The sequence below is a fragment of the Leptonychotes weddellii genome, chromosome 14, assembly GCF_054177405.1.
Source record: "Leptonychotes weddellii isolate Sample4059 chromosome 14, ASM5417740v2, whole genome shotgun sequence".
NCBI classification, from domain to species: Eukaryota; Metazoa; Chordata; class Mammalia; order Carnivora; family Phocidae; genus Leptonychotes; species Leptonychotes weddellii.
This window is the reverse complement of record NC_138382.1, coordinates 48,087,133-48,101,868: the sequence shown is the minus strand read 5'-3', so window position 1 is coordinate 48,101,868 and position 14,736 is coordinate 48,087,133. Positions and strand designations below refer to the sequence as shown.

The 14,736-nt window shown below is 44.5% G+C and overlaps 1 protein-coding gene and 1 non-coding gene across 2 annotated transcripts in view; both read right to left on the bottom strand.

Annotated features, from left to right (window-relative positions):
• Positions 1-2,061: 2,061 nt before the first annotated feature.
• The window catches only part of LOC102738628 (phospholipid-transporting ATPase FetA-like), an 84,167-nt gene continuing 71,492 nt past the window's right edge, over positions 2,062-14,736 (bottom strand). The window contains exons 18-24 of the mRNA XM_081803136.1: positions 12,932-13,043; positions 11,210-11,315; positions 10,722-10,869; positions 5,242-5,487; positions 4,918-5,056; positions 3,379-3,509; positions 2,062-3,282 (exon numbers count right to left, since the gene is read on the bottom strand). Of these exons, the coding sequence (XP_081659262.1) occupies positions 3,091-3,282; positions 3,379-3,509; positions 4,918-5,056; positions 5,242-5,487; positions 10,722-10,869; positions 11,210-11,315; positions 12,932-13,043 (1,074 nt within the window). The 3' untranslated portion in view covers positions 2,062-3,090. The remainder of the gene's footprint in view (positions 3,283-3,378; positions 3,510-4,917; positions 5,057-5,241; positions 5,488-10,721; positions 10,870-11,209; positions 11,316-12,931; positions 13,044-14,736) is intronic.
• Positions 11,572-11,678, bottom strand: LOC115937046 (U6 spliceosomal RNA). The gene has a single exon (XR_004072385.1). It is a non-coding gene; the product is annotated as a U6 spliceosomal RNA (small nuclear RNA).

Genomic DNA, 14,736 nt, shown 5'->3' with positions numbered 1-14,736 from the left:
ATGAGAACATACAATGCAGAAAGTGGTGATAAAGCTGGAGAGGTAGGCAGCACCCAGGTAGAAAAGCTACAGTGAGTCATTAAAGGATTTTAAACTGGCAAATGACATGATCTGATTTGTATTTGGAAAGGTCATTCTCTGTGGTATGGATAAAGGATTGGAAAGAAGCAGAGTCAGAGGCAGGGAGACCAAAGAGGCAGACGTTGCCATAATCTAGACAAGAAATGATGAAAGCAGTGGGACTGGGGACGAATAGTAAGGGACAGATTTGAAGACATTACTAAGATAGAGTATATGTAACTTGGTAAAGAATGGACTGGATAAGAAGGAAAGGGAGGAGTCCAGAAAGACTTCCAGGTTTCTGGTTTGAGCTAGTGGGTGGTGATGCTGTTCAGGAAAGAAGAAAACCAGGCAGAGAAGCAGATATGCTTTCATTTGTTCATTCATTCAACAGACATTTACTAAAGTCCTATTATATGCTGTGAATAGACAAGTATATCAATGGAGTCAAGTATATTCCAATGCCCTGTGATTGTCACTGAGAGAGTTATGCACAGGGAAGCAAGTAAATAAATAGGACAGGTATATAAGTCACACTGAGGAATTAGGGGAAGCTCTTGGAAGAGACTGCCTAATATGATCTTTCAAAAAAAAAAAATTGAGGGGAAATTCACATAAATACAATTCACCATTTTAAAGTATACAATTCAGTGGCATTTAGCACATTCATAATGTTTTTCAACCATCACCTCTATCTAGTTCCAACTATTCTGAGTTTTGAAGGGTGCCTAGGAGTTTGCTAGATGTAGAAAGGGGTGAGGGAAAACATTGTAGGATATAAGAGGGAAAACATTGTAGGATATAAACATAACATGTTTGATGACATGAAGACCAGAAGTGGCATAGCTGGAGTGAATACAGATAGGGCAGTAGTGGAAGGCAAGGCTAGAGAGGGTCCAATAATAAGATTCCAAATTTTAAGTTTATATAGAAGGCATGGAAAGCCACTAAAGAGTGCAAAGCTGGGGTTTGACATGATCAATTCTGCTATTTATAAAGATTACTCTGGAAGTAGTATTGGTGGTGCTTTAGATAGGGGAAAGCGAGGAACGTGAGTTGGGAGATTTTATGCAGTAATTCAGATGAGAAATGATCAAAGTCTGAACAAGAGTAGTAATAATGGAGGGAACCAAAAACAACAAATAATAAAGAGGGGCGCCTGGGTGGCTCAGTCGTTGAGCGTCTGCCTTCGGCTCGGGTCATGATCCCAGGGTCCTGGGATTGAGCCCCGCATCGGGCTCCCTGCTCAGCGGGAAGCCTGCTTCTCCCTCTCCCACTCCCCCTGCTTGTGTTCCCTTTCTCACTGTGTCTCTCTCTTTCAAATAAATAAAATCTTAAAAAATAAATAAATAAATAAATAAATAAAACCAGTATCACATGGGTAAAACACATCTATTAAAGTCCAACAGAGGGGCGCCTGGGTGGCTCAGTCGTTGAGCGTCTGCCTTCGGCTCAGGTCATGATCCCAGGGTCCTGGGATCGAGCCCCGCATCGGGCTCCCTGCTCCGCGGGGAGTCTGCTTCTCCCTCTCCCACTCCCCCTGCTTGTGTTCCCTCTCTGGCTGTGTCTCTCTCTGTCAAATAAACAAATAAAATCTTAAAAAAAAAAAAAAGAAATAATAAAGAGGCAGAGTTTACATTACTTGATGACCTACTAGACATCAAACTCGAGGAAGAGTATAGGATGATTTCCATCACTGCCTTGGGTGACTGGGATGATGGTGACAGCATCCTGGGTGAAGTTTTGGGGGGAAATGATTAATACAGGTTGGTGGATTAAGTATGAATTTCCTAGGATTGAACTAAATGAAGGATTTCAAAATCAGTTTAATAAATGGATCTGGTTCTAAGAAAGATCTAAGAGAGTTTAGAATCTTCTTTCTGTTGGTAAATGAAGTCATGCATTTGGATGAAGTCACTCAGGAAAATCATACTAAGAAAGATAAGTAGAGAACCTAGTACTAATCTTTGGGAACCAATATTTAAGGTGTGTAAAGGGGATAAAGCTATATGGTTAAAGGATGTGGTCATACTGAGGCCAAGATAGAGTTTAGCAACAAAGGGCAGAAAAGTGCAATGGAGCTGAAGAAGAAGAGAAAGAGGGTGGGGAGGGCAGTGGGGATCTGTGGGCCAACGATACTGCTTGGACGTTATTGTCACTGGGATCCAACAGATCATACACATCTCTCCACTCCAAAATAAGCAATTTATTACTCCATAAACTTCTCAAAAACAACTTCCCGAGTACATACAATTTCTTCTCAAAGTAATTTTATGGAATGAAGACAAATGTTCATCAATTGTGGCTTATACCCCCTCAAGAAAAGATTTTTAAACATCCCCGGCAGTCTCCCTCTCCCAGTTCTGAAGCCTGAAAAGGTGTCAGTTCTTGGGTAAAAGGGGTCAACGAGAGGGGAAGAAGGCAAAATCTTGAGCTGTCTTATCAAGGCAGGAACCAGCTCTCTCTTTTTTTTTTTGTTGTTCCAGAAACTCTCCTTCAGCTTTTTATGACCAATTTTTCATAGCTGCCTCCTTCTTTTGAGACACAGGGCCAGCAAAAGACTTACCCTGAATCCCCCAGATAAACCTGAGAAGGGTGTCTGGGTGGGATATGTTTGTGTGGGGCCCTGGCAAGGTTTATGGTTGCTCTGGGTGTGGGAAATAGGGCCCAAAGTAAGATTCTTAGGTCATATTTTTTTTTTTCTCTTTCCCACATTGCCCCTCTTCACTCACCACTTCCATATTTGCTTGTCTGGATTAAAACTTGGAAGGGTTGGTGGAAGGGAGGCCTGACGTCACTTTTTCTTGAAATGCTGCAACTGTGACAGATATCTGGAGGCTCTTTCTTTACCTTTCCTTGCCTTACCTGGGCACAACCTTCTAGGGAAGGAAGAGGCTGAGCCCCTGGAGTGAGCGCAGAAGGGCAGGTTTATGTTAGTTTCCCCGGGGCTCTAAATCCATCCTTATTCAGTTGTGTAATACAAGGGAGGAAGAGCAATGACTGATTCCTCTGGGGTTTCCCTAAGGGCCTCTACTTTTTAAAAGGAAAGCTGTTTTTCTTGAATACCCTGTCCTTCATTGTTTTCCCTGAAGTGATGAGGGCCCCAAAGCCCTGTTTGTGGGAGAATGCATAGGCAGAACGACGAGCACTTGTGTGTTTCAGTTTGGTCCGGGTAGGGGGTGGCAGTGGAGGTCTCGTGCAAAGATGAATTCTGTCCATAATCTATAGTCAGAGCATGGAGGACAGAGTTTTTATCCACAGAGGCAAAGGCAAAGAGGGCCATGAATTATATCTGGGTAGATTCCTTGTTCCACTCACCTTGTCCACGTTGACAGGCCAGAATAGTGGCTTGAGAAATTGGTACCCAATCACAGGCAAAATACAGAGGACCACGCTGAGGATAATAATCAGCCACATTTGTGGCAGGTTCAGAGTGTTCCTGGCCACACCTGTAAACAATGAGGTGGGAGAGGGCGGCTGAACCAGAGCCTAGAGGAAGGGGACAGTCATCTAGAACTTAGATACCTCTCCATTCCAAAGAAGGAAATTATTGGTTTGGAGACCATTAAGTTTCCTAATAATATAAATGCAGGGGCACCTGGGTGGCTCAGGTGGTTGAGCGTCTGCCTTTGGCTCAGGTCCTGATCCCAGGGTCCTGGGATCGAGCCCCACATTGGGCTCCTGGATCAGCGGGGAGCCTGCTTCTCCCTCTCCCTTGTCTTGCCCCCTGCTTATGCTCTCTCTCTATTTCTGTGTCTCAAATGAATAAATAAAATCTTAAAAAAAAAAATGCGGAAGAATTACAGTGAGGTCCTTTGTACCGCTAAAGTCACGGGGAATTCACATGCCTTTAAAGGCTGGGCTGGGCAGGAGAGTGTGGGTAGGTTATAGGAATCCTGGAACATTGGCCTGGACACAAAAATGGGATACAGGGTTTTGGAGGGGAAAAATGAGTGACTTGATGAGAGGTGAGAGGCAGCTACATCTATTATCTATCCTCTCTGTATTTTGTTCCCATCAAAGTAGAATGAAAGGTAGGGAAATTAATACGGGAGACAATAAGGCAGTATGCCACAGTAGAAAGGATACTAGACTGGGAACCAGGAGAGCTAGATTTTTTTATTTTTATTTTTATTTTTTTAAAGATTTTATTTATTTATTTGAGAGAGAGAGAATGAGAGAGAGCACATGAGAGAGGGGAGGGTCAGAGGGAGAAGGAGACTCCCTGCCGAGCAGGAAGCCCGATGCGGGACTCGATCCAGGGACTCCAGGATCATGACCTGAGCCGAAGGCAGTCGCTTAACCAACTGAGCCACCCAGGCGCCCTGGGAGAGCTAGATTGGAGTAATTTAATTTTTAAAAACCTTCAGTCTCTAAAATGGTGCTAATAATTCTTGCCCTTTCTACCTCATAGGATGCTTGCAAAGATTAAGTTAGATAAGAAATTTGAAAATATCTTAGAAAATCTAATAGGGTAAAATATTTCCCTAGCTAGATTTTTTTTTATTTATTTGAGAGAGAGAATGAGATAGAGAGAGCATGAGAGGGGGGAGGGTCAGAGGTAGAAGAAGACTCCCTGCTGAGCAGGGAGCCCGATGCGGGACTCGATCCCGGGGCTCCAGGATCATGACCTGAGCCGAAGGCAGTCGCTTAACCAACTGAGCCACCCAGGCGCCCCCCTAGTTAGATTTTGAGTCCTTTTAGGGCAGAGACCATGTCTTATTCCTATCTATATTCACAGAGCCTAGTACACAGTAATAACTGCTTAGTGAACATTTATTAAACAAATGTACTTGGTTCACACTTCCCAACCCTATCCCCACCTCCTTGCCACACACTGGGTGGGCATAGCCTTACCTAGGAATTGGAAGACGTTGGGGAACGTTAGGCACAAGCCATCACTGTACAGGAAGATTAAGATGCAAAAGTAGAAACCCAGGCTACCCCAGGTGAAGATGTGGCTTATCACCGTCCAGTAGGTTGTATCCAGGGCAATCTGAAAAGCACTCTTTTATGTGCAATACTCTACAACCTCGGACATATCAGCCACCTCCCTTCTCCAGTCCGCAGTGGAGAATGATCCCTTCCCGCTTTCCCTCCCACCTTCTTTCCCTTTCTTCCAGACAGGCTCCCCACCCAATCCTCCCCCCCACCCCCTCCCCCCCGCTCCCCCAGCCACACCTGCGTTGTGACCACGCACAGCAAGGCAGTCTGAACTATCAGGGAGAAGGACTGGTAGTCGGAGATCTCTTTCCCATCACTGCGCACTGAGTTGTGAATGGTCCTCATAGGGATAAAGAACAGCACGAAGGAACTATAGATCCCACGCACTAAACACTTCACAAATTCCTTCTTGTTGAAATAGAGGTTGTGCTGGCCTGGATCATACAGCTCTGGGAAGCGTAGACTCCATGTTTCATTCACATCCTGGAAGTACCAGAGGGTAAGGAGGAAGGCTCAGGGTCTCTCCATAGAAGGTCCCATCTCCATCAGAGTAGAAGTTTCTCTCCTCACTGTATCTGCTGACAGGCTGCCTAGGAGCTTCCTCATGGATTACTTGAGAAGTAGAACCAGAGAACAGAGCAGTGACCACAGACCCTTCCTGAAGTCCTATACTCTAGGCAAGGGATCTAGGTAGTGGAAGAAAGCTAGGAGAAGGTCAAGGTGATGGTAAGGACCTGGAAGCAGTTAGGATAGGGGAGATGGGGGGTAATTAGGGTTGGAGGTAGCTGGAAGGGAGGATGGGAGCTTGGGATGGGGGGCAGTTGGTACATGAGTCCCCAGTTTTAAGTGTTCCTTTAGTTGAATATTTTTTTGTGTCAAAAGCCAATAAAAGGAGAGGGGGAAGCCAATGGGGACCAGCTAGTCACATGGAGGTTTCCATGTTCTGTGATGCTCTTCCCATTCCCATAGCTACCGGTGAACTCAGGTGACAGGATTCTCTATGTGAGTGCCACTGGATCATCTTCATCTCCTAAATCTGAAACTTTGGATAACAAAGCTTGGGGCTTGTTTTTGAGCGGTTGTGGATCCCTAGAATTAGCCCGTTGAAGCTTCATAGGACACAACTCATCTCTCTTGTTGCTCTGTGGCTAGCAGCTACCTTGTGGAGAATTTTACTTCCTACCCTGATGGAGACCAGGAACCATGATCCCATGATGTCCTCTTTCAGCTATTTTATTCCTCTTTGGAGGCTTCTTTTCTATTTATTGTCCCCAAGACTAGAGGTTGGGATAGAAGAGGAGGGAGAGGTATGGTACTAGGATCCCCAATGCCCAGGAAATTTCTGACAGGGACAGATGATATCCCATAGGCTGACCTCCTATGACTCAAAATATTATACCCACATTCTCATGCTTGGCATTCAGGACTCTCAACGAGGCCACCCTGCATTGGATTATTATCTCTGTATGGGTCTCTCCTTTCTTGAAGCCCCTTGCTTTACCTAGTCTTTCTCCAATAACTCTATTTCCTTTCCTTTTACCTTTTATACACACTCAATTTACTATAAAGCACAATTTCTATGTTTCTCGCTACAAAAATAAAATTGACACAGGAAAACTTGGATTTCTAAAACTGATGATTATTCTCTGTAGAGGAAGATTCTTTACTTTATCCATGATACCTCTCCAGGTGATGAGCTCCCTTCCTTGTTCTAGACATTATTCCATTTACAACTGACTTAGTAGAACTCAGGTCTTGTCCTCCCCACTCTTGGGAATACTCCTCAAGGGCCCAGGGGCTTTAGCCCTGACTAAGAGGCTTGCTGCTGGTCTTACCTGGTCAAACAGACTCAAGCCCAGGACAGGGAGGGAGGTGTAGACCAGGTTGTAGAAAGTGATAAACCAGGTATCATAAACAGTCTAGGAGAATACCAAGGAGATTTCTTAGATTCCTCTCTTTTCTAAAGTCCCAGCTCTACCTCCCAGGTTCAAGAGAGGCCCTTCTGGCCCCCACCTACCCATCACTACACTAACCTAGGGCAGGATTTGGATTTCAGAAATCTGACAGAGAAGGCTGACCCCCATCTCTATTTGGTCCTACTCTAGTTAGAACCCTGGGTCCCAGGCTGGGGCAAGGCCACATCAAGCTTGTTTGTGGCCAACGCTACAAGGTTGATTTGGACCAACCCTACCATGACCTGCACTGCCCGTCCTTGCACAGAAAAGATCCAGAGTGCCTGCTAGGGAATGCTAGCTCTACCCCTGCACTCTCAGGCGTGTAAGCCTCTGGGTTCTTTTATCTGATTTATGGCATTCAGTAGCTTCTATAACACTGGACATTTTCTAACATTGGTAAGTAGAATAGACTCAGTGACCCTTTCCTAGCTGGGTGCTCCATCCTGGGGCCCACAGAGGGCTCCTTTACTAGCCACAAGGGGTCAGCAAAACACACACATATGCATACACCTCTCACAAACTAAAATGGCTTTGTTACACACCGGGGGTATATAAGTCTACTGCTTTCCGCTGAACAGTCTGTTTCCCCCAGAGCCCAAGGCAACAAAAGTAGTAGGTATTTCCCAATATAATCATTCCTGAGGTTGTTTTTCTTGGGAATCTGAGAACCCTGAAAAACTTCTCATAGGAAAAGGGATTCCTCGTAGAACATCAAAATCCAGATGCCACTTTTTCCCACTACTGTCGGGGAGATTTCATACTCAAATGTGGAATTAATTCATTAGAGCAACAACAGTGTATGTTTGGGGCAGGGAGAAGGGGTGTTGGGGTGGGGAAGTAGAAGTAAGGGAAACTGTGTCTGAAGTATGGCTACAGGTAAACACCATAGCTAGCCTGTCTGGCAAAACTCAGAGGCCCCTTGAGGCTTAGCCTGCTCCATAAAAATTGTTTTGGATGCTAAAAAAACCTCCTAGGTCCAAGCATTTCCCCATATTATTTATGTTTGGAAACTAGGTCTCCATGTCAGGTAAAAAGTGAAAATATCTTATGGGAGAGTTTTGGAGGTAGGAGTCAAGTTCAAGTCAGAGCCAAGGCAGAAAAGTTAGGGTTTGGAAATCTAAGGTTAAATGTAAGGTTAGGAGATGGGATCAGCATGGGTGAGGACCTTTATGCTTAACCGACTGAGCAACCCAGGTGCCCCCATGTGAGGAGCTTTATGGATGGATGGCAATATGTCATACACTGGTCTCTAGAAAAGAAAAAGGGTCTGAGATGGCTGAAGTGGGGGTGAGTAAAGAAGACCCAGCTGACCAGAGTGCAGAATACCACCTGATCTCCTACCTGTGCAGAGAACCCACTGAAGAAGGCATACCAGAAGTGCACCAGGGTGAAGGCAAAGTTTTTGTAAAAGAAGTAGCTGAGAAACTTGCACATGCGATTATAGGACCAGCGGCCATGGACCAAGAGTAGACGCTGAAGATAGTGGAACTGGGAGAAGGCGTAGTCACTGTTGAGCATGGCCTGCATTCCCTCCTGGCCGCTGATGCCAACCCCAATGTGGGCAGCTGCAAAGAAATCCCAGAAGCTTCTCAACCACAGAGCTTGTCTGCTGGGCTCCCAGCCTGGGAAGTGTAAAAGAAAGGCTGAGATCATGTTGTACAAACCCCCTATTTTACATTGGGAAACACTGCCCAGCTCAAAATGGCATATACACTTAGTGGAGCCTTTTCTCTTGAGTGGATTGCCCTTTTCCTTAGTGGATTGTCAGAAAACAGCTCCTTCATCTGCACTTTTTTTTGGATGTTGCCACTCTGGAATGCCTGTCATGGCTAGTACTAGAAAGCTATCCTGGATGGTCTTTGTACCTGCTATAGCCATCTAGGCTCTTTCCTGCTCTCTAGATGCTGAGGTAAAAATTTCTTGTTATCTTTTGAAGCCACTTACATCAATTAAATATGCAGGATGGATGTCAATCTAACATAATATTTAATTACCGAAGTTTATCTAAAGAGCTAAAATCCAAGTGTTAGGAGGAAATAAGTGATGTACATACTTTGTTAGTGAGAAGCAAGTTCTTCAAGAGGCCTAACATGACTTTTTCTGGATAAAACAAGGATTATACTTGATGGAAAGTAAGACCGAAGTTCCTAAATGTTTTAATTAGCCTGTTGTAGTATACGGTAAATTCATTGATCTTCTGGTATATACCTATTGCAATGCTTAATGGAATAGTTGAAACCCCTAAGGCCCTAAAAACCAGAGAAGTTCTAGAAAGTGAGGAAAAGAGCAAGAACACTTTCTACTATTAAAGGCGAGGGTAGAATGTCTGCTAGTGTTTCCTGGATGGGGAGAGAGGTTGGACTACAGGACCTCTAGATGTTGTCCATATTTCATAGAACCACAAGTTGCTAGAAGCTAACAACATTCAGCTGAAATTAAAACTAGTTTCAGCCATTTGCTTCTACTGGTCCAAAGCATTAGTAAGTCGGCTATTCTCCTCCAGCCAGGGGAGTCAGGGCAAGTTCTCATGAACACTGCCTCAGGGGAGAAGAGATCCTTACATTGTGCCTCACAGCTAATTCCCTGGTTGAGCAGTCCTGTCTTCTGCCTAACATTGCTCAGGCATACAGTCTTCAAAAAAGGAACAGACTATGACTCTTGCCCAGGGTTTTTTTATGTAGGCTTTGATACCATCTTGGAAAGATGGTATGGTAGTTGCATGGCCTGTTCTGTGAATATATGCATATGTTCTTATTCCCATAAGAATAAGGCATATTTGTGTGTGTGTGTGTTAAGTGCATGAAGTTGAATTGTGTGTCTGCATAGGGACTGATGTATACAGGTGTAAATAAGTGGGAATGCAGGTATAGAGGAGCATGAATGAGGTTGTAAAACATTATAAATGTACAATACATATGATATGCAGGAGTGTGAACCAACAACACAGTGCCACCCAGGTTGGTTTTTGCCCATGGAGGAAGGAAAGGGCAAGCCTTTGGTTGGAGGTTACTGTCCCCCATCCCTCACATGCCTTTGATCATGCTGACATCATTGGCCCCATCCCCGATGGCCAGCGTCACCACCTTCTTGTACCTCTTCACCAGCTCTACCACTTGGGCCTTCTGAAGGGGTGTCATTCGGCAGCAGATTACCCCCTTGCACATGCACGCTGTTCGCAGCAGTTCCAACTCCAGGTTCCCTTCTAGAGCATAGGCCTGCAGTACCAGGACACACCCACATTTCAGGTTGCCCAAAAAGGCTCTCAGGACAGGATCTTCCTAGACCCTTCCACATATCCATACTCTCCTGTACTATATAGGTCAGGCAGTGGCTCCCAGGTGCTCCACTCCCAAGGGAGGCTAAGTCCCCAAGTCAGTGCTAGGCATCCTCATATCTGATCCAGCCTCCAATGGGAAACTGGTCAGCCTCTCTCACTGGGTCAAATAAGTTAACTGGGCTATAACGCCAAGTGACTTTTTAGAGGACCTGGTTCTGTTTGCTTTCGCTCTTCCCCTAACTGATAGGCCACATCAGTAGTGAAGAATTTGGATAAGGAAGGAACATGCCCTTGGCTTCTCTTTCGTTATTCCTGCCTAGAGAAAGGTAGGGAGAAGTGTCTGTCAGGAAAGGGCACCAGAAGAGAGGGGAAAAAGGTGACTCATGAAATAGACAAGGGGTCTTAAAATTTCCCTGAAGCGGGCTGGACCTAGGAAAAAAATTCCTTGGGAGAAAAGAATAGAGTTGTAGCTCTGTGTTGCCCACCAGACTGTAGCCATTGATGATCAAGCCATAGTTGCCATTGGGCACCTCCTCAGGCACTCTGAAGGGCATATGGGGCTTCGTGGTGAGGTAAGTGTTTACTGGGTCTGATTCCAGTAGAGACTCAGGTTTCATCTTGACCCTTGCTGACCTGAAAGCCAAGAGTAGTAGTTAATGTCTGACTGAAAGCCCCAGAGCTTAGGAAAGTAAAAGTGTCCCAGAATGAAAGTGGGCAAGGTAGACACAGAGCCTCTACAAAGCCCCAGCCAGCATCTCAAACTCGGCTGCCTCCTGAGAAATGCCATTGTCTCAGGTCCCTGACCGTCCACACACCACACTTCTCCAACTCCTTGAGCCCTAAAGCTTCTTCACAAAATTATCTCAAATATTTTAGGTTTTTTTGTTTTCCCCTTCTGCATTTCTTCTTTGTTCCTTCTGACAGTGTGGGGGTCATACTAAATGAAGAGCTGTGGCAGTTCTCCCATCTGTACCTGAGTTCTTGCCGAACAGTCTCATCATTCTTGCCTTCCACGATGAACATCCCATCCATTTCATCCTCAAATATGTTGCAGGCATAGGCAATGTTTACAGCAGTCTCTGCAGGGAAGGGGGAACACTGGCCACATTTTGGCTGGGACAGGGTCTTTACAAAAGTGTATACATACATAGGCACTAAGGGTGGGCGGCAGAGCCCATTTGTCCACACTGGCCATGCATGCAGTCAAAGTATGTTTTTCATGAGTCAGTGGAGACCATATTCAAACACACAGGAACGGTCAGCCTAGTACAGACTTGTGAGTTACTTATCAATAACTAGGATCATTCTGGCTTCGTCTTTCTTTTTCTTTCATTTTTTAACATGGAACACTTCACGAATTTGCATGGCATCCTTGTGCAGGGGCCATGCTAACCTTCTGCGTATCATTCCAATTTTAGTATATGTGCCGCTGAAGCCCGCACCATTCTGCTGTAGCCTTCCAACAGGGCCTTCCCCTATTTCCTAAAACAACTCCACTCTGTATCCACTTCTCCAAACAGTCAGCATGTATTTCCCTGTGCCTGCTTTTATGCCAGATTTTATGGGGGACTGGGATATGTTTTGGTTATGGCCTTTTCTTTACATCAAGAACTCTGGAATTTGGGGCGCCTGGGTGGCTCAGTTGGTTAAGCGACTGCCTTCGGCTCAGGTCATAGTCCCGGAGTCCTGGGATCGAGTCCCACATCGGGCTCCCAGCTCAGCGGGGAGCCTGCTTCTCCCTCTGACCCTCTCCCCTCTCATGCTGTTTCTCTCTCTCTCTCTCTCTCAAATAAATAAAATCTTTTAAAAAAAAATTAAAAAAAAAAAAAGAACTCTGGAATTTGGACTAAATTCATACTAAGGAAAAAAATTTACAAAAATTAAATCCTGAACCCTCACTGCAAGTGGTATCAAAATTCAGAGGAGAGATTGCATAGAAAGTCACAGAAACTTTCTTGGGAGAAGACTCTGAAGGATGAGTAAGACTCGTTTAGGGGAAGGAAAAAACATTTCAAATGGGTAAACAACCCAAACAGAGGCCCTAGAGTAGGAACTGGATTGTTTGGGACACTAAAGATAACGGTCACATCAGGATGCTATATGTAAGTAGCAACAGATTATCAAGAACTCAGACAGTGGAGTCTGACTTTACCACATAAAGTGTCTGAAGGTTTCTGAGCAGAGGAATAACATATAAAAGTAGTATATTTTGGTAAGATTAAGCTGATAGTTGTAAGTAGGCTATACTGAAATCAATAAGGACAAGAGACAGCGATCAGAAGTTTTTTGCAGAAGTACAATCAACAGGGGACAAAGGTTGAACTAGGGTGGTGGCATAGTCAAGGGCATCTTCAGAAGACTTGGTGGGACACGGTGAGATATGAATCTTTGGGACAACAGAGAGGGTATAGTCAAAGGTAATTCCAAAGTTTTTAGCTTGTGGGTTCCTGGATGACAGGGGTCATGTCTGATTGAATCATCTCTGTGTCCCCACTGCCTAATACAGAATCCAGCATAAAATATACTCTTAGAAAACTGTGTACAAGACTAGGAGTGAAGGTGTCCTGTAAGGACTTGACCTGGATTATAAGGTATTTGTCAAATAAATGGCTAAGGAAAAAAGAAGATGCAAAATAAAAGAAATGGCTAAGGTGGACAGAGAAGAGGACTGGTCAAGTGAGGAGCTCCCCCTTACCTTGCTTATCTCCAGTTAAGACCCACATCTTAATTTTGGCTTTGTTCAGGGTGGTGATTGTCTCAGGTACACCATCCTGCAGCTTGTCTTCTATGGCTGTGGCCCCTAACAGCTTTTAACAGAGAGAGCAGTGAGTGAGGAACAGGGGAATGTCACAGCATTTATTGCTACCCAACAACTCAATGGGCACCTCATCATCCTCTTTAGGAAGCTGGCTCTGTCCTGACATGAGGATCCAAATGCTATAAAATTTAGCACCCTCTGCCTCTCAACAGATGCAGGTTTTCAACCACATAAAGCAAATTTAGACACAGAATGTTAGGGATCAAAGAGGGAAAAGACTTGCCCAAGTCATACATGAAGCTGTGTGCCACTTCTAAACCATCTGCTTCTCAACATACTTTCACTGCTCTTTTGCTTCACAGCACACTTCCTGGCTTTCCAGTGCTGATCATAGGGATGGGCACCAGGACTCAGTCTGAGGAACTGACAGATGGACAAACAATTGGCTGATTTCTGCTCGGCCTCCAGAAGGACAGACTAGAAATACTAACCACAGAACTGATGATGGAAGGAGATGTGTGACCTTTGGAATCTCTGTTTTCCCATTTGGTATCAGCAATGTCTCTTTTAATAGCGGAGCCAGCCTGTGTCAGTCTGATCAAAAACTTTGGGGTCATTCTTAACTTCTCTTTCTCTCATATCCTATAATCTAATATATTAGCAAATTCTGTTGGCTCTACCTTTAAAAAATGTACAGAATTTGACGACTCCTCACCACTTCCACTACTTCTATCTGGTCCAAGCCATCATCATCTCTCACCTGCACTATTACAACTATCTTCTAATTTGTCTCCCTGGGTCTGTCCTTGCTCCCCTATAGTATAATCTCAACACAGCAGCTGGAGTGATTGTTTTAAAAGCCATCACATCAGGGTGCCTGGGTGGCCCAGTCAGTTGGGCGTCTGACTCTTGATTTTGGCTCAGGTCGTGATCACAGGGTCCTGGGATCGAGCCCCACATCTGGCTTTGCACTCAGAGCAGAGTCTGCTTGTCCTTCTCCCTCTGCTCCTCCCCTACTCGCACTCTCTCTCTCTCTCAAATAAATAAATAATAAACAAACAAACAAGTAAGTCTTTTTTAAAAGAGCTATCACATCACTTCTTTGGTTGAATTCTTCAATGGCTTTCCATACCTCATTGTAAGTACTTATACTGGCTTATGAGGGCACTCAACTACTTCTCTGTCTCATGTCCTTTTATTCTCTCCTCCTCACTTACACTGTATCAGCCACACTAGCTGACTTGCTGTTCAACTAACAAGTTAGGCCTACTCCTGTTTCAGGGCTTCCACTCATGCCATTCCCTCTGTCTGGAAAGTTAATTCCCCAGAGATCTGTTTGGCTTGCCACCTTCTTCAGGTTTCTGCTCAGACTAAGTGAAGACTAAGTACCCTATATAAAATAGTAACTATACTCTGCCCTCTCCAAAACATTCATGCATATGCTGATAACTCCTTAGCTTTCTCCCTGGCTTTATTTTCTCCCATAGCACTTTCATTATCTAACATACTATATATGTTACTTTTTTGTCTGTTTTGTCTGCTGCTACATGCTCAGGGCTTAATACATGCCTGGCACATAGAAGGCACTTAATAAATATGTTGAATAAATGAGTGAATATTTCCATCAATTAGTTCTGGATTATCTAATCTGTGTATTATTCAGATCCTCATTTTTCCCAGATTACTTAGCTTCTGTGAGAGCTTTGGGATAAAATTTATAACTAGTGCATTCCCTCCTCCCC